The following is a 23,775-nucleotide window of genomic DNA, read 5'->3' as shown; positions in this document are numbered from 1 at the left end:
TGAAGTATTCTCTGGTATGTTTTATTTTCTATGAATATTTTAATGAAGGAGGTGGGGTTGAACATGAAGTAGAAAAATATTATGTTCGCTGTTTTTAAGAGGCAGATGTTTCTGGAGTTGCTCACACATGGCCACGGAAAAACAGTGTTCAACTCCTACCTGTGGACCCAAAGCACCTGTTCCAACACACGTTCATCATGGTCACGGACAATTTCCAGGGACGACCTGGTGGCCAGTTCTGGGAGGGAGCCTGGCTGACTCTGTTTTCCTGTTGGATGTGTCTTAACTGCGGGTGCTGTGAACCTTGCCGCTTCCAGAGATTACCAGAGATGTGTGGGGACACTGCCATGGGGTCAACACTAGCCTCTTTTGGGGAGAAGGGTGTGAGTGTTTGTGTGGGAGAGTGGGGGATGGGAGATACTAGTGGGAGGGTCCGTGCACTTGATTCCTCTCTGGCAAGATGTAGGTAACCAGAGGCCACAGCCTTCCCCCTCCCAGGGGAAGACAGCTAAGCAGCCTTTCTCGTTCATTCTCCATGGAGGGATATTTGATCCAGGAGGTGCGCCGGGACCAGGCCCCGGTGGCCACCGGACTCACCGTAGTAGAATCCCTTGTCATCCACAGGTCCATAGACTGTGACCACATCTCCCGCCCTCAGTGCCAGCTTGCCCTTGGCACGACCACACCCTACCCGCCCATCCTTGGGATCGTAGTCCAGTGCTGCCAGCATGGTCTTTGGGGTCCACAGCAGGGTTCTTTTGGGGTTCTTCTGAAGCCTGGACAAGGTGCCCTGGGGGCCCATGAGCCCCTTGAAAGCCTCCAGGTGGCGGTCCAAGGCGGGTAGCAAACGCCAAGCCCCTGCATTGGGCCACTGGATGCCCGCCTCTGCCTCAGCCACCAGGTGCTCGGGGATGGTGCCTACTTGCCCGTTGCATTCACCATGGTAGAAGCCGCGGGGGTCCCGGCTGCCCCAGATTCTCAGCAGTTGCCCTTTCTGGAAAGCTAGCTCCTCCCCCCCAGCCTCCCTGTGGGGAGACGTCAGGAGCGGGTTATAATCAAAGGGAGCCACAAAGACCCTAACCTCGGGGCTAGCTGTGGGTTCTAGCTGTACGGGGCTGGCCCTGGGCATCGGAATAGCTTTTCTGAGTGGAGCTGGACACTGTCTCCGGGCCCTGGGAGCCTGCCCTCGCCCACTCTGTTGTCTCTGCTCCTGCCTCTCTGTGCCCCACGGAGCCAAATACAGTGCTGCCTCCTCCTCCTCTTCCTCCTCCTCTTCCACCTCCTCTTCCTCTTCATCCTTCACAATGTTATGGAAGTCTGTTGGGAAACATTGGCTGGTGCCCACCTGCTGAGATACAAACACCTGGGCATCTTGCTTTGACCCAAGGGCCTTCTCAAGGAAAGGTTTTTCCTGACCCAATTCTTTCTCCCGTCTACACTCAGGGAACAGGTGAACAAACCCTGGGGTGGGGCGTTGGCCAGCAGCGCTCCTATGCCGGAAACGCTCTTCCTCTCTCCCAGAGTGGCCATTGGGCAGAGGTGACCCATGGTTCTGGAAGGACAGATCTTTTCCGCAGGCCTCCCGAGCCTTGGTGAAAGCCTGACTTGGGCCTACGGGCCCTGAATTTGGATATTCTCCTTCTGAACTCAAGTGGAACCTAGAGGACCGCCTGCTCAGGGATTCTTCGGAGAAGGCATCCGGGAACTCAGTCTGGGGTTCACCACAGCTGCCAGAGGTGCAGGAGTTGGTCTTGGCGTTAAGAGGAGCCAGGGCTGGTTTCTGAGAGCCAATAGGAAAGGTGACTCTGCAGGCGGATGGGTCACCAGAGGGGTAGCTGAATGGAGGAGCCTCTGGCGGCTGGGGACAGGAGTGACAGTCCTCAGGGATCTGTGCCGGTACTGAGTCCAAGGATTCGCCAAAGAGGGACATGGTCCTCACAGAGACCTTCTGGTACGCAGGCAACACCTGCAGCTGGGAGAACTCCAACAGGGTGCTCCCGGCAGTGGCGTCGGGCACCTCCGCCACCTTGAGCCCATCGGCGTACACAGCATAGCCCGTGACCTGGACCCCATTGGAGGAGCCGGCTGAGTCGATGGTCACAGGGAGCCAGCTCACCACCAGGCGGCCTGGGGAGCCCTGGTGTTCCACCAGCACGTCCAGGGGTGGGTCGGGGGGACCCACTAGTGGCGTGTCGAAGGTGATGGTGGAGGACACGGTCTCCCAGCGCACCTGTAGCAGGTCCCACGGCAGCCGTACCTCAACCAGGGCCTGGTAGCGTGTGCCAGGATGCAGGCTCTGGAAGGTGTAGTGACTAACGCCCGCTGGGGTCAGGGCATGCTCCTGGCCGTCGAGGTACACCACATGGGGATGGCTGCTGATGCTGCAGATCCAAGCGATCTCGGCTGAGGTAGCCGTCACACCCTGCAGGTGGAGCTGCATCGGGGCCACACAGAGCGCCCCTCTGGCCACCAGAAGGGGTCTGGGGAAGCCCTGCTCCCCGGGGCTCTTTGGTGAGCCCAGCTGGCCAGTGTCCATAGCCACTGCAGTCTTGGAGCCCACCTTTCTTGTCTTGTGTGGTGGCCCCGGACCTAAAGCTTCCTCCCCAGGCAATGAGGCAACTGGCATTTGAGTGGGGCCAATGGGGTCATTGCTGGAGTCGCTGACCTTGGACGACAGACAACCCAAGATATCAGTCTCTGGGATCTGCTCAATGAGGTTGGAGGGCACCAGGCCTCGGCGGCCATCTTCAAGTTCCCCTTGGTAGAAGCCGTCTTCATCCATGTCTCCAAAGATGTATACACAGTCCCCGGCCGTGAGGGGCAGCTCGGCTTCAGGGTGGTCATTGGGGCCCTCAAATGGGTCATAGCTGTACCTGGCCAAGAAGATCTTGAATTTGAGGGTGGCAGGAGATTGGGCAGGCCCAGCCTCCAGGGCCGGGGACACACTGTCAGGCTCCAGATCATCCACCTCACTGGCCGTGTCCATGTCCAGGGTTGGGCAGGATGGTACAGTGGCCCACAGGGACTCCACCTCTGAGGAGGAGTTGGAATGGGAGCTGATTTTTCTGGTCTGGGTTTTGGTTTCTGGGGCTGGGCTGGCTGTGAGGCTTCTGTCTGACTCTTGGGGGACCCAAGCTGCCTCCTCAGGGGTAACTGGGCTCCCTCGCGTTGACTCTGGCCTCTTGGGTCTGTCTCCGCTGCTCTGAGAAGGCGGTGTGGAACCCTCCGGCCTGCTGGACCGAGATGGAGAATCCAGGTTTAGGAGGGCTTCGCAGGGTTGACTGGAAGACTGGCCCGGCTGCCCCTGCAGGGTCCGCACCTCTTGCTGGGCGGCCTGGAGGTTGCTCAGGGCCTTGTGTAGGTCGTGCTGCAGCTGCTGCTGCCTGTCCTGCCCGCGCGCCGCCTGTCGCAGCAGCTGCTCCGCCAGCAGGCCGGCGGCCTCGCGCTCCTGGCCCGCGCGCCCCAGCCGCCCGCGCACGTCGCCGTTCTCGGCTGCCACCTTGCGCACCCAGTCGACCCGCGCCTGTAGCCGAGCGTTCTCCTCCGCTAACCAGGCGCCCTGCCTCAAGGCTGCCTGCAGTTGGGCTTCGGCTTCGTCGCCGCGCCGGTTAGCCACCGCCGCCTGCTCGCCCAGCTCCTCGCACTTGCGCTCCAGCGCTCGCACTTGCCGTAGCGCCGCTTCCTCTTCCTCCTCGCTCCGTGGGCTCTGGCCCTGCTGCAGCATCAATAGCCTCTGCAGACGCAACACCTCCCGCTGGGACTCGCGCTGCAGCCGGTCCAAGTCACTGATGCCCAGCCACTGAGCGGGGGAGGCAGCACCCGCGGAATGCGAGGGGCCGCCCGAACTGATGGAGGCGACGCGCGCCTGCAGCAGGTGGCATTCGTGCCGCAGCTCTTGGATCTGCTTGTCCTTGGCCAGGAGCGCGCTCGCCTGCTCCGACAGATCCTGGAAGCGCTGGCGGGCGAAGGCCTGGCACAGCTCCAGGTCGGCGTGGCTGTAGCCCGGCACCGGCGCGCTCGCCGCCCGCAGGTTGGTCTCCTGTAGCTTGCGGGCACGATCCTGCAGACGTAGCGCCAGGCCCGTCAGCTCCGCGTGTTTCACTTTGAGTCGCTTCACCTTCTCATCCGCCTGCCCGGAGAAGCTGGCACGCCGCAGCTGCGCGTTCTCTTCCTGCAGCCCCGAGAAGCGGCGCGCCAGCACCTGCAGCGCTTCGCTCAGCTCCGAGTTCTGCTTCATCAGTTCCTTGTAGTCCGGATCGGACAGCGGTGGCTGCGGCGAGGAGGAGGAGGAGGAGGAGGAGGAGGACGTGGAGGAGGTAGTGGTGGTGGCAGCGGCGGCTTCGCACAGCTGGCTGTTGCCATAGCCCTCTTCTCCAAGAGGATCGCCTGGCTTCCTGTGCGACGGCGTCGCCGGTGGCGGGAGCTGCAAGGGCGACACAGCACAGGGGGAGCCCAGAACCGAGGCGTCTGTCGAGGAGGCCCGTGCCTCGGACTCGGAGGCTTTGAGGCAGCTCGAGGTGTTGTCGCCTGAGCGGGACTGCGCAGGCGCCAGCGAATCCAGAGAGCTGGCGCGCGTGGGAAATGGGTCATTCGGAGAGCTGGTGCTGCGGGCGGCGGGCACTAGGTCCAGAGAGCGGGAGCGCGCGCGCACGCCGGTGCTCAGGCTATCCAGGGACCCCGGTCGGCAGGCGAGCTCCGGGGCACGGCGAGAGCCTAGGAGCCGCTTTGGCGAGACCGGCGGCGTGGCTTGCGAGTCTGAGGAGGGTTCGGGCAACACGGGCTGCCAGCGGAAGTGTTCCAGGATGTACTTGAGGAAGAGCTGGCGCTCCATTTCCAGCGCTGTCTGCAGGTGGCGGATGCGCGCCGCCTGCTCGCCGTCCGTGTCCCAGCGCAGTTGCCCCAGCACCTGCTGCAGGCGACAGCGGCACTGCGCTGCGGCGGGGCCTTCGGGTGCCCCCGCGTGGCCGCCGTAGCCGCGGTTCACCAGCTCCTCGGCCAGCTGGCGCTGCAGCTCCCGCGCCTGGCGCACCACGCCGTCCCGTTCGCGCTGCAGCAGCTGCTGCAGCTGCCGCATCTCGGCGTCTTTCCAGCGCAGCAGCCGGCGGATCTCGACCTCGCGCTCCCGTTGCACCTCCTCCTGCAGCTGCCGCAGCTCCCGGAAGCGCTGGGCCTCCCACTTGGAGCGCAGGTGCTCAGCCAGGTGCTGCCGCTCCCGCTCGGCTGTCTCCCGAAGCTGGCGCGCCTGCGACGCCGAGCGTCGCCGTTCGGCCCTGCCGCGTGTCCTTTCCGCCTCCAGTTCGGCCCTCAGCTTCTGCAGTTCCCGCCTCTGCTCCTCCAGCATTATCGCCGACGGGCCCGGGCTGCCCGGCTTCTTGAGCGACCCGCGGCCGCCGCCGCCCGAGGGGCCGGGCGAGTCTTTGGTCATGGTGGCCACGGCCCAGGCTAACGCCTGGCCCCACCTGGGACCGCCTGGCCAGATCGTAGCTCGCCAACGGCCGCCACTCCGCGCGCCCCTTCCGGCGCCCCCTCTCTGGGAGGGGAGAAGTCTCTGCGCGCTCCTTCCGCTTCTCAGCCATCCGTCCTTCCATGGGTTGCCCGGGAGCGTGGGCTGGCCCTGCGTTGCCCTTACCTCACCTACTTCTTTGGGACCATGTCCTTGTGACCCAGTCAGGCACCTAACTGGATACTTGGGATTCCTTGCAAGCCTGGGTGGGGCTTCCACCTGCCCCCATACATTTCTTCTGCATAAAGAAATCAGAAGTCTACAATCCTGGGCTTGGCATGATGGCATTCACAAGCCAAGTCCTTGCTTCATCTTCGAATTGCAAACTGCGGAACCCTGGAGCTCACCCTTGGGTGTGCTGTGCATTCTCCCATTCTCAGGTCACACACATCAAAACTGCCAGCTGAGATCAAGGGCCGAGGGATCCGAAGGTGGGGGGCTGCCAGTGAGGTAGGTGAGAGGAGACGTCTGCTCCCACACACCCCACCGCACCCCCGCCCTGTCTAACGAGTCTGACCCTTTGAGGTCTTTTATTTAAGTGCATTTATTTTTATTGGAAAGATAAATTCAGAGAGAGAGAGAGACAGAAAGATCCATCCACTGATTCACTCTTCAAGTGGCCCCAGCCACTGGAAAGGAGCCGGCCCAAGGCCAGGAGCCAGAAGCTTCTTTTGCCTCTCCCGTGTGGGTGCAGGGTCCCAAGGCTTTGGGCCGTCCTCCGTGCTTTCCCAGGCCACAAGCAGGGAGCTGAAGGGGAAGCAGCCAGGACCTGAACCAGCGCCCACAGGGAAAACCGGTGCTTGAAGGAGGAATATTAGCCAGTTGCCCTCCTCTGAGGTCTTGGAGGAGGAGAACATGGCCGAGGATGAAGCCAGAACTGACAGGGAGAAGGCAAGGCAGTGGTTCCCTCTCTGTGGCTGCTGGCAAGGTTGTAACTCTCCATGGCGAGGCTCCCTCTCCATGACTATTGCCAAGGCAAGAGACAGCAGGGTTTTGTTGCTGTTGTTTGTTTGTTTTTTACAGCTATTTATTTATTTGAAAGAAAGAGTGAGAGAGAGAACTGTCATCTGCTGGTTCACTCTCCAAATGGCCAAGGTGGCCAGAGCCGAGGTCATCTGAAGGCAGGAGCCAGGAGCTTTGTCGCTGTCCCACAGCGATGGACTTGGTGCATGGAGCCGATAATAACACGCATGGACTCTGACTGATGGTCAAAGCTGAAGTTTATTAGTGGCATCAGACTTTACCCTGAGGGTCATATGGGATAAGGGAGGAGGTATTGAGCTTATCAACAAAACCCATCAACTGTTTCTATGCTTTTGTTTGGAACTCCTTTTGTTTTGTATATTCTACCAAGTGTTCTCATACACATGCTGTCCACTCAACTGTTCTCATACAAGTGATAGCCGATCAGTTATGCATTCGGTTGTTATCATACAAATATTATCCAATCAATTGTAATCCTGTGCTCGCTGACCTTCTAGGGCCACAATGTCCTCCTACAAGCTTCATCCAGGTTTTCCACATGGGTGGCAGGAGCCCAAGTACTGGCACCATTCTCTGCTGCGCTGCTTTTGTAGATGCATTAGCAGAGAGCTGGAACCAGGCAAGCACTTGGAACACTGCCCAACTGACTACCTGGCCTACCTACTTCCAATATCCAAATGCCATTCTTGGCAGGAGTGAGGGCTAGAGTCCCAGGGTCCAGCAGGTTGCTGAGAGCTTGCACAGAGGAGTAGGATTTAGGAGTTAGAGTCAAGCGTCCCTTAGCATAGATATCAACAGGTGCTTAACTGCAGAAATACACACATATGCACTCACATGCAATACACATATACGTATACATGTACCTGCCTCCCAACCGCTCCAGTGCCTGGGGATGGGGAACAGCCAACTGATACCAACCCCAGGTCCCAACGTGGAGCAGGTACTGTGGCCAAGTCTGAGATGGCCCACCCCCAGTCCCAGTTTTTACTGGCAGGTGCAGCAGCCCAGCCAAGCCTGGCCCAACCCAAGCCCCAAACCTCTTATGAACTGGTGGGTGTTGTGACTCAAACCCAACCTGGCCTGGCTCTCACTCTTGCCAGTTTATCCTGTTGACTGGCCCAATCTGACCTACCCCCGGTCCTGGTCTACACACATGCTGATGGGTGCTGCAGCCTAGCTTGGCCTGTCCTGTCCACAGCCCCAGCTCACATGCTTACCAGTGGGAGCTGTGGTCTGGCAAGGGACTTCCCCAAGTTCCCTACCAAGCTCACCCCAGTTTTACATCTTACGTGTGCTGGTGGGTGCCATGGCCTTGCTTGGCCTGGTCTGCCTTCAGTCTCAGAGTTTGCCTGTGCCAGAAGGTGCTACAGCCTGTCCCGGCCCAGCCTCCTCCCAGCTTTGGCTTCCACAAGTATTGGTGAGTTCTGTGGTTCAGCTTGGCAAAGCCCATCACCATCATGCCCAGCTCTCACACAAACTGGCAGGTGCTACAGTTCGACTGAGCCAAGTCCATAATTTCCCTATAGAACCAGCCTCTTGAGCTAGTTCTCTTGCATTCTGGTAAGTGCTGTGGCCTGTGCTCATATGGGCCACCTCCTGACCCTATCCTCATGGGTAGGTACCGTGGCCTAGACCAGCCAGCCATGCCTCTCAGCCCCAGCTTTCATGTGAGCCCCTGGGCAGTGGGCAATGTTACTCAGCCCAGCCCAGGCCTCGCCTGTGGGTGGATGCCTTGGCCTGACCCAGACATGTCCTCTGATTTCCCACTCTAAACCACTCTGTCTCAGCTCCTTTGCGTACCTGAAAGTGCAGTGACCTGGTGTGCGGAAGTTCCCAGAAATCAATCCTTTCCTGTCAACCATGCTCTGAGTAGCGCCCACTTCATTACATTCTTTTTCAAAGATTTATTTATCTTTATTGCAAAGTCAGATATAATCTTCCACAGGAGGCCTACAGCTGCCGCCTTTATCACCGCTATGTCTCTAGTGATTCCTGCGAAGTTTCAGCACATTTTGCGAGTCCTCAACACGAATATCAATGGGCAGCGCAAAATAGCCTTTGCCATCACGGCCATGAAGGGTGTGGGGAGAAGGTAAGCCCACGTGGTGCTGAGAAAAGCAGACATTGACCTCACCGAGAGAGCAGGAGAATTCACTGAGGATGAGGTGGAGTGGGTGATCACCATCATGCAGAATCCCAGACAGTACAAGATCCCCGACTGGTTCTGGAACAGACAGCAGGATGTGAAGGATGGCAGATACAGTCAGGTTCCGTCCAACGGCCTGGATGACAAGCTCCGTGGGCGGCTGAAGAAGATATGGGCACATAGAGGGCTGCGCCACTTCTGGGGCCTCTGTGTCCAAGACCAGCACACCGAGACCACTGGGCACCGGGGCCTTTGGGTATGTCCAAGAAGAAATGAGTTGGCTGGCCTTTTTTGTTAATAAATAGTTTATATGCCGTGAAAAAAAAAGATTTAATTATTTTTATTGCAAAGTCAGATATACAGAGAGGAGGAGAGACAGAGGAAGATCTTCCATCCGATGATTCACTCCCCAAGTTACTGCAATGGCCCCTGTGCTGTGCGGATCCAAAGCCAAGAGCCAGGAACTTCTTCCAGGTCTCCAATGCAGCAGCAGGGTCCCAAGGCTTTGGGCAGTCCTCGACTGCTTTCCCAGGCCACAAGCAGGGAGCTGGGTGGGAAGCAGAGCTGCTGGGATTAGAACCGGCGCCCATATGGGATCCTGGGGCGTTCAAGGCGAGGACTTTAGCCACTAGGCCACGTTGCCGGGCCCTCGCTGTCTCTTTCTTATGAGACTCTGTGAGCATGTGTGTGGGGTGAGGTAGGACACATACAAGCAAAAAGATGAATGAAAAAAAAAAGATAAATGAAAAAGGACACATACAAGCAGGCTGTGCAAGCACTTGTCATGCAGATGGGGGGAGACAGGGCAGGGAGGGAAGGACACTGGTCAGGGACAAAGGGGACACCTGCAGAGTGGGCATCAGGAAGCCACACGTGGTTGGGGGAGGTAGTAACACAGAGATGCAATACTTCGTCCTCAGCCAGCTCAGCACAGCAAGGTCAAAGGTACTCAGGCTTGCATGTGGTGTGTCTGGGAGGAAAGGATGTGTAGCTGTGGTTTTGGGCCAACAGAGACGTGGCCAAAGCAGAGCATTAGCCTGTGCGTACGGGCTGGGGTCTAGCTCAGGGAGCCTGGCCTCCCAAGCTGAGTGACACAGGGCATGTCTCAGACACCCAGTTACCTGTTGTCAGACAGAATGTCTCGCGTGGGATGACGTCAGCAGCATGCCCCGTGTTCAGTATGGCTGGTTGTATGACTCAGGAGTATCCTCGTCCACACACTTTCCTTTCCCTGCCCTTTGCTCCCTGTAACGTCTTCCACCCTTCACCCTGGTCCTGCCCCGGTCAGTCCTCTCCTCCCAACCCCCACAATTCTGCAAACCTTCCCACTCTTCTGCCGTTTTCTTGTTGCCTCTCCAGGATGCTGTGAGCTCCTTGGAGGGCATGGGTTGCCTATTTATCTCCCTCTGAGCCTACGGCCTAGTGGATAAGCACCTACTATTTTTTTTAAAGCTTCATTTATTTTTATTGAAAAGTCAAATATTCAGAGAGGAAGATCCTCTGTCCTGCTGATTCACTCCCCAAACGACCACAATGGCCAGAGCATGCAAGGTGGGAACTTTAGCCATTAGGCTACAGGGCTGGGTCCCCTATTATTATTTTATTTCTGTGGCTGCAGTCCCTCCTAAGTGGCTAACATCCCATTTGGGAGCCAGTTCTAGTCCCAGCTGCTCCACTTTTTGTTTTTTTAAGATTTATGTTATTTTTATTGCAAAGTCCGATATACAGAGAGGAGGAGAAATAGAAACCAAGATCTTCCGTCCGATGATTCACTCCCCAAGTGAGCGCAACGGCCGGTGCTGCGCCAATCCGGAGCCAGGAGCCAGGAGCCAGGAAGTTCCTCCAGGTCTCCCACACGGGTGCAGGGTCCCAAGGCTTTGGGCCGTCCTGGACTGCTTTCCCAGGCCACAAGCAGGGAGCTGGATGGGAAGTAGAGCTGCTGCGATTAGAACCAGGGCCCATATGGGATCATGGCACATTCAAGGCGAGGACTTCAGCTGCTAGGCCATGGTGCTGGGCCCTGGGCTCCTGGCTTCTGATTGGCTCAGCTCTTGCCTTTGCGGCCACTTGGGGAGTGAATCAACAGATGGAAGATCTTCCTATCTTGTCTCTCCTCTCTCTATAATCTGACATTCCAATAAAAATTGAGTAATCTTTAAAAAAAATCATTTATGTATTTGAAAGGCAAATACAGAGTTCTTCTATCTGCTGTTCATTTCCTTTAATGTTTGTGATAACCCGGGGCCAGGGCAGACTGAAGCCATGAGGCAACCACTCAGTTCAGGTACCCCCTGTGGATAGCAGGGACATCAACGCTTCAGCCATCACCAACTGCCTCCCAGGGTGTGCTTGAGCTGGCAGAGAAAACAGGAAGTGGAGCTAGGACTGAAACCCAAGCACTCTGATATGGGACTCGGCCACACCAAATTGCTTCTTATCTATTGAGCCAAATACCTGGCCCGAAGCAACTTCTGATGCTGAACGGTGAGGGTGGGACAGGGGTGTGAGGTTGAGAAGGATTGGTGAGGTGTCCCACAAATTCCAGATCAGAATGACCAGGCTTTGGCTGAGTTGGGTGTGACTAGAAGCTGGGCCTTCCGCTCAGAAACAATGGAGAGGGGGATCCCAAGGGCCAGGCAGCTCCCCTGGGGCTGGTGGGTCCAATTTCCGAGGTGTTTCGCTTGGGGAGGCACCCCGTGCAGGGTCCCGATGAGGCTGGACAGGGGAAGGGATGCTCAGAGCCCTGTGACGTAGCAGGGACCACCCTGATTCCTGCACAGTGGTGAGGTCAATGGTCCAAACGGTGTTTTCTCACCCGGCCTGGACTTCCCTGGGGGTCCAGGTCCCTTTCCTTCTGTGCTCTGCAATGGAGGCAAGCGGCTCCCAATGAAAGCTGTGTTCCTTTCTCCTGGACGTGGGTCCACTCGGTGCAGCCCCTGTACTTACCATAGGACCACGGAGGACTCAATCACCTGGCTTCCAAAACTTCCATCAACTGTATATCAAATGTGGGTGGAATATCATGTTTGCATGGCACTGGGTAAGGGTAGGGAGGTTATAATCTCTGCTTCTTCCCTGCATGGGGGTGGGATAACACTCCAAGACCCCCAGTGGCAGGTGCCTGTACCAAGTGTAGGACCGAATCATGATGTGTTTTTCTATATATACCTACCTACCCACAATAAAGTTTGATTTGTAAATTAGGCACAGAAAAATAGTAACCATTGGGCCAGTGCAGTAACATAGTGACTAAATCTCTTGGCAAGAGCCAGGATCCCATATGGGTGGCAGTTAATGTCCTGGCTTCTCCACTTTCCTTGCAGCTTCTCGCTTGTGGTCTGGGAAAGCAATAGAGGATGGCCTAAAGCCTTGGGGACATGTACCTGTGCGAGAAAAATGAAAGAGGCTCTTGGCTCCTGGCTTTGGATCAGCTCAGCTCCAGCCATTGCAGTCATTTGAGTAGTAACCCAGCTCCTGGAAGGTCTGTCTCTCCCTCCCTCTGCAAATATGGCTTTCCAATAAAAAAATAAATCAATAAACCATGGGCCCAGCGCAGTAGCCTAGCAGCTACAGTCCTCACCTTGAACACACCCAGGATCATTTATGGATGGATGCTGGTTCTAATACCAGCAGCCCCACTTCCCATCCAGCTCCCTGCTTGTTGCCTGGGAAAGCAGTCAAGGACGGCCCAAAGCCTTGGGACCCTGCACCCGTGTGGAGATCCAGATTGCCTCAGCTCCAATCATTGTGCCTGCTTGGGGAGTGAATCATCAGATGGAAGATCTTCCTCTCTGTCTCTCGTCCTCTCTGTATATATAACTTTCCAATAAAAATAAATAAATCTTAAAAAAATAAATAAACCTTTAAAAAACAGAAAAAAGCAAATAACCACTAACAGAATGTGATAATAAAAATTCCATACATTGCCATAAAAGTGCTTGAACACATACTAGTTGTTTCTTTTCTTTTTTTTTTTTTACATTTATTTATTTTTCTTGGAAAGGCAGATTTATAGGGGAATGGAGAGACAAAGATTTTGCATCTGCTGGTTCACTCCCTAAGGGGCCACAAAGGGGAAAACTGAGCCAATGAGGAACCAGGAACCTCTTCCAGGTCTCCTACACAGGCTTTGGTCCCTCCTCGACTGCCTTCCCAGGCCACAGTAGGGAGCTGGATGGGAAGTAGAGCAGCTGGGACACAAACTGGTGCCCATATGGATCCTGGGTGCATCCAAGGTGAGGATTTAGTCACTGAGCCATTGTTCTGGGCCCCATTTCTTTTTTTTTTTTTTTTTTTTTAGATTTTATTATTATTGGAAAGCCGGATATACAGAGAGGAGGAGAGACAGAGAGGAAGATCTTCCATCCGATGTTTCACTCCCCAAGTGAGCCACAACGGGCTGGTGCGCGCCGATCCGAAGCCGGGAACCAGGAACCTCTTCCAGGTCTCCCACGCGGGTGCAGTGTCCCAATGCATTGGGCCGTCCTCAACTGCTTTCCCAGGCCACAAGCAGGGAGCTGGATGGGAAGTGGAGCTGCTGGGATTAGAACCAGCGCCCATATGGGATCCCGGGGCTTTCAAGGCGAGGACTTCAGCCGCTAGGCCACGCCGCCGGGCCCTGGGCCCCATTTCTTACTAACTCTTTCTGGAATCTTCCATCCAGTACCTGTGGTTGACCTCAGGGAAAACAAAAGCATAAAAAGTGAAACTTGGGATATGGAGGAGGATGGTTGTGACAGGAAGGCAGATCTTGCTCTTTCTCTCTTTATTTATTTATTGGAAAAACAAAACACAAATAAAAACAAACAAAATAAACAGCAACAAGAACAGAGCTGGAAGGTAAGAGTGAAAGAAATCTATCCACTGATTCACTTTCTTTTTTTTTATTATTATTAAAGATTTGTTTATTTTGGGCCTGGCGACGTGGCCTAGGGGCTAAAGTCCTCGCCTTGAATGCCCCAGGATCCCATATGGGCGCCGGTTCTAATCCCAGCAGCTCCACTTCCCATCCAGCTCCCTGCTTGTGGCCTGAGAAAGCAGTCGAGGACAGCTCAAAGCTTTGGGACCCTGCTGCTGCGTGGGAGACAAGGAAGAGGTTCCTGGTTCTCAGCTTCGGATCAGCGCAACTCTGGCCATTGCGGCTCACTTGGGGAGTGAATCATCGCACGGAAGATCTTCCTCTCTCTCTTCCTCTCTGTATATCTGACTTTGTAATAAAATAGATAAATCTTTTTTAAAAAAGATTTAGTTATTTTTATTGGAAAGGCATATTTATGGAGAAAAAGAGGAACAGAAATATCTTCTGTCTGCTGATTCACTCCCCAAATAACTGCAACAGCTGGAACTGAGCCAATCTGATGCCAGGAGCCAGGAGCTTCTTCTTCTTGGTTTCCCATGTGCCTGCAGGGTCCCAAGGACTTGAGCCATCCTCTACTGTTTTCCCAGGCACATTATCAGGGAGCTGAATGGGAAGTGGAGCTGCTGGGACATAAACTGGTGCTCCTATGGGATGCTAGTACTCACAGGAGGAGAATTAGCTAATTGAGTCATTGTGCTGGGCCCAGTTATAACTACTTGTTACTTTTTTCCTTAAACCCTTCAGAATGCCTGTTCAAGATTCAGTTCTGGCTCCTGAGTCCAACTTCGTGCAGCGATATTGGCTCAAGTCCCTGGGTCCCTGCTACCCATGTGGGCAATCTGGACTGTTCCTGGCCTCTGCACTCCACACCACACCCTGCATCTGGGGAGTAACCCAGCAGATAGCACTTCTCTCTGTTTCTCTGTCTCATAAGTTTGTCTAAAAATGAAATTAAAAGATATTTCTGGGCTAAGTTTCTTCCTGTTTTACCACCAGCATCTCATATGGGCTCAGGCTGCACTCCTGGCTAGGTTCCACTTCCCATCCAGCACCCTGCTAATGCGTCCGGCAAAGCAGTAGAGGATGGCCCGTATGCTTGGCACCCTGCACCTGCGTCGTCAGAGACCTTGAAGGAGCTTCTGGTTCCTGGCTTTGGATCTGCCCAGCTCTGGCCATCGCGGCCATTTGGGGAATGAGCCATCTCTTTAATGTCTGTAAAAAATCTGCCTTTGAAATAAAAATAAAATTCAAAAAAAGAGATATTTATATATTTTTAATTAACTTGTACATTTATGCTGGGCGCAATGCAGTTTTTCTCCCACACATGTACACAGTGCAAACGGATAAAAAAAATATCAGGCAGTTAGCTTATCCATCTCCCCCTCTACTCTGTCTTGGAGCCCATTAGCGCCTCTTGTCCAGCTGGCTGGCTGCGATGATTCATTCCGTTTCCCTAGAGACTTTTCCCCAGAAGTGGTTCCCCACCATCCCCTTCGGCGCCCCAAGTTTTCTTCTCCTTCAGCAGTGCGTGGAACAACCCCTCTCCTTCCCTTAGGGGACGCCACCTGGATGTATTATGCACCTACTACGTGCCACGCACGACTTGGGTTCGAGTCCGGGTCCCAGACTCCGAAGAGGCGGGGGTCCCGGCGGGTCGGGGGGTAGTCCCGGCGGGTCGGGTGGGGCCCCGGAGGGTCGCCCCACAGTCGGCCTGCCTGCCTGGGGTCACCGCTCATGCACACAGTAGGCGTTTCGCGAAGCCCCGCGCGCCGCGCCCCGCCCCGCCCCTCCCCCGCTCCAGGAAGTTGCGGGGGCTCCAGCCGCCCGGCCGGCCTCGATGCATTCTGGGAAAGCAGCAGCACCAGGTCCAAGATGGCGGCCAGCAGGAGGCTGATGAAGGTAAAAGCCATTCTCCGGTGCCGGCGGGGCGGGGGAACGGCGTCCCGGACCCTGGGCCCCTCGCGGCGGCAGCCGAGGTCCCTCGAGAGTCGGGTAGAGGACGTGGGGGCGTCCCTACCCGGCCTCCTGCCCTGCGAGGCCCCAGCCGCCTCGCCTTTCCCGGTCGCTCGCGGCTTGTGGGAGGTAACGGGGACGCCTAGGCCGCAGGCTGGGCGGGAGCGCCAGGCCTCGCCGGGAGCCGCCGCGGAGCCTTTGGGTTGTGGTCCCTTTGGGCCTCGGAGCTCGGCATGGACCCACGGTCCCTCAACCCCCGACTCCAGGCCCCTCGCGGACGGAGGTCGCGGCTGGGGTTGTGTGTGTGTGTGTGCGCGGGGTGGGGTGGGGGAGGCGCCGCGGCTCATGGCGGGTGCCGGGCTGGAGGCCCCAAAAAACTGGGGCGCTGGCTCGCTGGGCCGAGCTCCCCAAGCGCCCGTAGCGCCCCGAGGCCGCGAGCCGCAACGCTCCGCAAGGCTCCAGGAAGAGCCCAGCCCGCCACCGCCGAAGCCGGTTAGGGAGGGAGATCCGGGGAAGGAAGGAGAGGCGGCCGGGCTGCCAAAGTTTTAAGTTTCTGGTTGTTGTCGGTGAAGACTGCACGAACTGTCGCCTTGGAAAGACCTGCAGAGTCACACAAGCGGACAAGTTCCAACTCCAGGAAGGCGTGGGGTCGGGCCCGGCCGCCGGCGCGTTTCTCTCCCTCTCCACCACTTGGTCATCCCAACCCTTCCCCTTCCCTCCTCCCCCCCTTGAAACAAAGTGACATTTTTCTTGAGGATGGGGAGGCTCTCCTGAGTGGTAGTGGAGAGGAGAGGAGGGAGTTGGGTTTCAGTCGTTGGAGTCCAAGTTTATTAAAAAAAAAAACAAAACGAAACAAAACAACTTGGATTCCCCGTATACTTTTGACTCTTGAATGCAGCCGGTGACCTGCTGGCCAAGTGGCTCCTTAGGTGCAAAGTAAGCTAAATAAGCTGTAGTTCCTTTCTTGCCCCATGAATCTGCTGACCCCTTCAACCCCTTCTCCCCATCTCCATCCTTTCCCCACCAACGTTTTATTGAGTGATTTGGGATGCCAGGGTTCCTTGTGCTGGCACCCGGAAATGATTAAACACACACACACACACAGCGTGGAAAAGGCAGGGTCGTCCTGGGGCAGATCCCACGGTTGGTGGAACTAGCTCTTGAACTGGGGGTCCTCCCCGCCCCTTCCTCCGGTTCCCACTGCCTGAGACAGCTCCATCTTTGGTTGGACGAGAAAGGGTTAACTTTATACACCTGTTGTGTGAGTAGTGGGTACCCAGGAGCATTCCTCAAACCTTCCATCAGGGCACATGCATGGCGGTGACTCAGATGCCCTCGCAAGGTGCTTCAGGGGCATCTTGTTTGTGTGTGTGTCACCCTCCCCACCCCGCACCACCCCACAGGTCCTAGAGCACATATTCCATCCTTTCCCTCTTGTTCAAGACCTCTATGGTTTTATTGACCTCAGCAGTTCCTCCTGACCTCTGCTTGGCGTGTGAGGCCCTTCTTGGGCTGCCTGCCAGCCATCTGTTCAGGCCAGCCTCCTGGCCTTTGCCTCCCTGCCTTCCGGTTTCCCCAGCCTTTGCTGTGTGTCATGCTCTAGGTCCAGCCTCACCCTCCCCATAGATGTTATCAGTGAGGACAGTGGGCTTGTCCCAGTTGCCCCAGTTAGAGAGTGAGAAAGCTGTCCTGCTCTGTCTCCCCCCCGCCCTCCAGCCAGAGCGGCGTGCTGCCCTCTGCTCCCTTCCCTTGCTGTTTGCTGTTCCTGCTGATGGCCGCCTTCTCCCTTTCAGGCCAGCAGCCTTGGGAGACTGCCTTCCAACTCCCCCTCAGCATGAGTTGTTTCCTCCTTGTGTGACCACAGTACTCTGTGTTTCTCAAGGACCGCTTGAGTTGTGTCTCCGACTTGTCTCTTCTGTCTTGGGTTCTGAGTTCCTGAAGGACAGGAATCTTGACCTAATTCATCCTGGTGTCACCCAAAGTCAGCACCATTGACCCACTTTGGAATCCCCGGGCTCTCTGGGTTTGACAGGGGACTTACTATGGCTTTTAGAAGAATTTTGTGTTTCAAAAAAAAAAAAGAAAAACAGGAGTTTAGAAAACCATGGGTAATGTTAGCTGAGGACTTATTAAAATGCTAGAGTGTTTACATAAATTCTTACTTTTTAGTGTTCAACATCAGTGCTTTGTCATCTTTATTTTTGCAAATGAGGAAACTCTGAGTTTAGTTGGATGAAGAGCTGGACTAGCATAACACAGTGGGGAAGCTTCCTGACTCTGGGTTCTCGCTTCTGCGCGCCTCGGCCCCTTTTTTGAACTCCAGGGCTACATAGAAGAGTAGGTGTAGTTTCCTGAATAATGATGAAAATCCTTCCAATTCAGTAGGTTATAAGGGTCTGGTAGTCGCCTTTGAGAGTCAGCAGCGTGTAACTTCCACGGTTTAAAAAAACCCAAAGGGGCGTGGGTGGTATGGCACTGGAAGTTAAGCCGAGGTGGCATGTATATTGGAGCACTGGTACAAGTTTTGGCTGCTCCGCTTCCGGTGCAGCTTCCTGGTGATGGGCCTGGGAAGGCAGCTGACGATGACCCAAGAATCTGGACCCTTGCCACCCGTGTGGGAGGAACAGACGGAGATCCTGGCTGCAGGCTCGCCTCGGCCTGGTCCAGCCCTGGCTGTTGTGGCCATTTGGATATGGTTAAGGGAACCGGTGGAGGAGGCTAGACCCCTTTGCCTTTGAAATAAACAAACACATTTTTTGAGAAATTTAAAAGTAGAAATATAAATTAAAAAAAAAATTTTTTTTAAGATTTATTCAGTTTATTACAAAGTCAGATATACAGAGAGGAGGAGAGACAGAGAGGAAGATCTTCTGTCCGATGGTTCACTCCCCAAGTGACCACAATGGCCGGAGCTGAGCCAATCCGAAGCCAGGATCCAGGAACCTCTTCCAGGTCTCCCACGTGGGTGCAGGGTCCCAAAGCATTGGGCCGTCCTCGACTGCTTTCCCAGGCCACAAGCAGGGAGCTGAATGGGAAGTAGAGCTGCCGGGATTAGAACCGGCGCCCATATGGGATCCCAGTGCGTTCAAGGCAAGGACTTTAGCCGTTAGGCCACGCCGCCGGGCCCAATTTTTTAAATTTTTAAGAAGTATTTTTTTTTAAAGTCTATAGTTACAGAGAGACAGATCTTCCATCCGCTGGTTACTTCCCAGGTGGCTGTAACTAGGGCTGGGCTAGGTACAAGCCAGGAGCTGCTTTGGGGTCTCCCACTTTTGTATCAGGGATCCAAGTACTTGAACCTTCCTCCCCTGCTTTTGCTGAAGCATCAGGAGGGAGTTGGATCGAAAGTGGAGCAGCTGGGACACAAGCTGGCACTCTGGGGAATGCCGGCATTGCAGGCAGCGGATTGACATGCCGCACCTTTAGTGCTGGCCCAGAAATAAAAAAAGGTTGATGTAGGTTAGTCAGCAGTCTTTCAGTATATGGAGTGGGAATAACAAAAGGGATTTTGGCTGTTAAAAAGTAAAATGGAGGGCCCGGTACCATGGCCTAGCAGCTAAAGTCCTTGCCTTGAACGCACTGGGATCCCATATGGGCGCCGGTTCTAATCCCGGCAGCTCCACTTCCCATTCAGCTCCCTGCTTGTGGCCTGGGAAAGCAGTCGAGGACGGCCCTTGGGACCCTGCACCCGCGTGGGAGACCTGGAGGAGGTTCCTGGATTCTGGCTTCGGATTGGCTCAGCTCCGGCCATTGTGGTTACTTGGGGAGTGATTCGTTGGACGGAAGATCTTCCTCTCTGTCTCTCCTCCTCTCTGTATATCTGACTTTGTAATAAAAATAAATGAATCTTAAAAAAAAAATGGAGCTTAGTTCCTAGAACCATGCCTTGGGCAGAGTAAGCAAACAGATGTTGAATTATCAGATTAGTGACATCTTGAAGAACTTGAGATTTCCTCAAGAAATTTTTTCCAGGACAGCTCAGTGCCAAACATATCTTTGGAACAATGGACTGTGGGTAGATAGTATGAATTACATTATTAGGAGTAGAGTGATTTGCATAGATCAGGCTAGGAAGTTATTTCAGGCAGAGTGAGTATGCTAATCTTTAATTTCAGAAACATTTGCCAAAGAGATTAATTTATTTGATGACCCTTTTTAGGGATTACAATGTTAATAAAACAGTAAGTATGTTTTAACTTGGAAACAGCTAATTGAGCCCTGGTGGCAACAACCGTAAACCACTGGCTGTGTTGTGGGGGTGGAGTGTTGGGGCAGAAATAGATACAGAGGCCAAAGAGGAGTGCTGAGTGTGTCCCCTGGGAGCTGGGTGCCTTGTGGTGTTCTCTGCAGCCTCCTGTGCCCTGCGTTCCCCCAGGGCCCTGGCGGTGAGGAGCATCTCCGGAGGACTTTGCAGGGAGAATGGTTAGTGTTTTGTTAATTGCTGTGGCATAACTGCGTAGATAAGAAATTGGGATTTGTAGCATCCTTTTAATGCTGTTTAAGTAATGTTCTCAGAGCTTCCTATAGGTGTAGATAGTCTGTAATCACACGTGAGTTGGAAGAATGGGTAAGTCACATGTCATTCCTTGGAAATCGTTGTGATAAGCAGTGGACCAATTTGCTCTTGAGTACAGGTTTTTTTTTTAAAGATTTATTTTTATTGTAAAGTCAGATATGCAGAGAGGAGGAGAGAAAGAGAGGAAGATCTTCCGTCTGCTGATTCACTCCCCAAGTGGCTGCAACTGCCAGAGCTGAGCCGATCCAAAACCAGGGGCCAGGAGACTTCTCCAGGTCTCTTCCATGCGGGTGCAGGGTCTCAAGGCTTTGGGCCGTCCTCGACTGCTTTCCCAGGCCACAAGCAGGGAGCTGGATGGGAAGCGGGGCCGCCGGGATTAGAACCGGCACCCATATGGGAACCCGGCGTGTTCAAGGCAGGGATTTTAGCTGCTAAGCTATTGCGCCGGGCCCAGGAATTTTACATTTGATGATCTGCAGTGTAAGTGGCCAGATTCCATTGCAAGAATAGTTTTGGGGTTTAGGGAACTGAGAAAAGCATTGCATGTTTCCTTCCAAATTCATGCATTCCTCTAAGTTGGGACTTGTTTAGACTTCCTGAATGATGCTGCTTATGAACGTTTCTTTATCAAAATAGAATTTTGGGGTAGCCTGCCATACTAGTGTAGCTGGTTAAGCCTCCAAAGCTTGTAGGCACCAGTTTTTTTTCCCTGCTCCGTTTCCAACCCAGCTCCTAGCGAATGCAGACGAAGCCCAGCTACTTGAATCGCAGTACCCATGTCGGAGACCCAGATGAAGCTCCTGGATTTGGCCTGATACGGCTCTGGCCGTTTGGGAAGTGAACCAGTGAATGGAAGATCTTTTTGTCTTTGTTTTTCCCCTCACTCTCTAATGCTGCCTTCTAAATAAACAAATATATCTTTTTTTTTTTTACGATTTTAAAATTTTTATTGGAATGTCATTTATAGAAAGAAGCAGAGACAGAGAGGAAGATCTTCCATCTGCTGGTTCACTCCCCAAGTGGCCCCAATGGCTAGAGCTGAGTCAATATGAAGCCAGGAGCTTCTTGCATGTTTCCCATGTGAGTGTAGAGTCCCAAGGCTTTGGGCCGTCCTTGACTGCCTCCCCAGGCTACAAGCAGGGAGCCAGAGGGAAGTGGAGAAGCTGGGATACAAATTGGTGCCCATATGGGATTCTGGCACATGCTAGGCGAGGACTTTAGCCACTAACCTACCATGCTGGGCCCAGTAAATATCTCTTTAAAAAGAAGGAGAATTGAAGTCTGGTGCTGGGACCCAGCAGATAGTCTGAATGTCAGCGACCGGATGAGGCTTAGTTTGAATCCCAGCTGCTCTACATCCAACCCAGCTCCCTGCTTTTGTGCCTGGGAAGGCAGCAGGAGATGAGTCTGAGTACCTGAGCCTCTTGCCGCCCAGGTGGGAGACCCAGGGAGCATTTCAGCTTGGCCTGACCCACCTCGGCCACTGGAGAGTGAACCAATGGATGAAATGTATGTCAATCTCTGCTTTGTCTCTCCGTGTCTCTGTTTCAGATAAATCTTTTTTTTTTTTTTTTAAGATTTATTTTTATTACAAAGTCAGATATACAGAGAGGAGGAGAGACAGAGAGGAAGATCCTCCGTCCGATGATTCACTCCCCATGTGAGCCGCAATGGGCCGGTGCGCGCTGATCTGAAGCCAGGAGCCTGGAACCTCCTCCGGGTCTCCCACATGGGTGCAGGGTCCCAATGCATTGGGCCGTCCTCGACTGCTTTCCCAGGCCACAAGCAGGGAGCTGAATGGGAAGTGGAGCTGCTGGGATTAGAACCGGCGCCCATATGGACTTTAGCCGCTAGGCCACGCTGTTGGGCCCAGATAAATCTTTAAAAAGGATAATTGAGACAGAAACTGGACAAGAGTGTTCCCAAGTGCTGGCAGCATTTGAGGCCCTTCTTAAAGATATGTACTGGCACAGAGCACTTGTCTCAGGTTCTAGGCTTCTTCTGACCTTGCTACAGACCTTAAGAGGTTATTGATTTTGCTGTTATTAAGCCAGGTCACTTGAAATTTCTCGTAAATGTTCAAGAGGCATTTCTGGGCTTTTTGCTCCATTGACATGTTGAACATAGCAGCGTCACTCCTGCACCCAAACCCTGCTGTGCAGTCCCTGCCTGTCCCCAGCAGTTCTTAGGATGATGCACACACCTGTAGTCTTCTAAGTCTGAATAAGCCCACTGGTAACCCTGCAGGGTCCTCACTTCTGCCTTCACTGACTTGGTTGTTCCTCCCAGCTGCCCAAGGGGAAGCCTAGGGAAGCCTGACTGAGCCCTCCCTGTGGGCCCTCCATCTGCACTGCTGCTCTTCTCTCTGTGGAGGGGACACCTGCATGATTTCCCTCACCAGTCCTCTTGGGCAGCTCACCTCCTGCATCCTACACGCGTGGGTCTCGGTGTGTGCAGCGCCGAATGCACCAGGGAGGCCTGAGGCTGACTGCACATGCTCTTTTTCTTGCACATGAGAGAGAGCTCCCATCCACTGTCTCACTGTCCCCGAGGCCCACCACTGGCAGGGCAAGGTCGGGGAAGGTCCTGCAAACATCGGAGCAGGTACTCAGTGGAGACCTGGACTATTGTCTGCGGCTCTGCCAGGCACACCTGCAGGAAGCAGAGGTGCTCAGCTGGTTACAGGCGGGATGGCATTGCAAGCGGTGGCTTCATGTGCTGTGCCACAGCACCTCCCCCCTGCCCCTGTGTATCTAAGGTCTGAGCTTAGCAGTCCTTTTCTCAAACTTGCCTGTACAAATGTGAACATGGTGTGCTGTGCGCATTCTGGGTCTCTCAGTGGATTTTTCCTGTCCCATCCCTGGAAAGTGACTCCTGGTCCTTTAGGACTCAGGGTGAAAAAGCCAAGAAAGCCTGCTCTGCCACAGCATGCTGAGGGAGGGCAGAAGACCCTGAAGCGTAGATAAGTGGGTGGGCTTTGGCCTGGCTGGTCAGCTGTGAGTGGGTTTCAGTGGGTGGGGACGAAAGGGACCCGGTGGCCAGTGAGGCAGAGTCTCATTCCCTGGGTGACTGGGCAGCGGCTCTGAGTAGTGACCTGAGGAGCCCCAAAACAGTAGCCGATGGCCAGCTTCTGCTCTTGTGCCGTCCCTTTCCTGGGTTTCAGTGAGGCCGATCCCGAGGTGCTGTCCAGGAGCACTGGGGAACTGGCCTGGTTTGCGCCCAGGCTGGCGTGGCAGCATACCTGGCTCCTCCAGAACGAGGCGTTCCTCTAGGGGTCGGCCCCGGAGGAGCTGTCTCTCGAAGGGGAAAAGTGCAGAACTGCCCTGCAGCTGTGAAGGAGAGGCGGCAGACCCGTGTGCCCGCTGTGGCCAGCCCTCTGGGCAGGGGGCACAGGAGGAAGAGGGGGCTTTGTGTTCAGGCAGGGTTAGTAAGAGCTCGCGTCTGCAGTCTGACACCTGGGCCCGCAGTGACTTAACAGGGGGACTCTGGATGAGTTGCTTACTCTCTCTGCTCCAGTTACTTCAGCCGTGTGTGAGGGCTAAGTGATCCAGTAGTGTGGGAGGTGCTAGGCGTGGACAGGATGCATCCACAAGGGGAGGGTTGGGAGGAGTGATGGCAGGTGATGCTGAGAGGTACTGTCAGGGTGGCTGTGGCATCACTGGTGTGGCAGGGCCCTGGGCACACCTGCTATGTGGGTGTTTTTGGTTTAAAAATACTTACTTCGGGAGCCACTGTTGTGGTGTAACTGGCCAGGCTGTGTGCCATGCCAACATCCCATGTGGGTGCTGGTTTGTGTCCTGGCTGCTGCACTTCTG

General features: G+C 54.7%; 2 protein-coding genes and 1 pseudogene across 2 annotated transcripts in view; 2 read left to right on the top strand and 1 right to left on the bottom strand.

Moving 5' to 3' along the window:
* Positions 1–256: 256 nt before the first annotated feature.
* On the bottom strand, positions 257–5,526 carry LOC105942174 (RIMS-binding protein 3A-like). The gene has a single exon (XM_058656589.1). The coding sequence runs from the start codon at positions 5,423–5,425 to the stop codon at positions 527–529; it is 4,899 nt and encodes a 1,632-aa protein (XP_058512572.1). The 5' UTR covers positions 5,426–5,526; the 3' UTR covers positions 257–526.
* Positions 5,527–8,463: 2,937 nt separating this feature from the next.
* Positions 8,464–10,043, top strand: LOC105942173 (small ribosomal subunit protein uS13-like; annotated as a pseudogene).
* A 5,223-nt stretch (positions 10,044–15,266) lies between these two features.
* UBE2L3 (ubiquitin conjugating enzyme E2 L3) overlaps positions 15,267–23,775 on the top strand; it is a 38,175-nt gene continuing 29,666 nt past the window's right edge. Inside the window, exon 1 of the mRNA XM_004592043.3 lies at positions 15,267–15,390. Within this exon, the coding sequence (XP_004592100.1) occupies positions 15,364–15,390 (27 nt within the window). The 5' untranslated portion in view covers positions 15,267–15,363. The remainder of the gene's footprint in view (positions 15,391–23,775) is intronic.

This window comes from Ochotona princeps, chromosome 29 (assembly GCF_030435755.1).
Source record: "Ochotona princeps isolate mOchPri1 chromosome 29, mOchPri1.hap1, whole genome shotgun sequence".
NCBI lineage: Eukaryota > Metazoa > Chordata > Mammalia > Lagomorpha > Ochotonidae > Ochotona > Ochotona princeps.
This window is presented reverse-complemented; position numbering and strand designations above follow the sequence as displayed.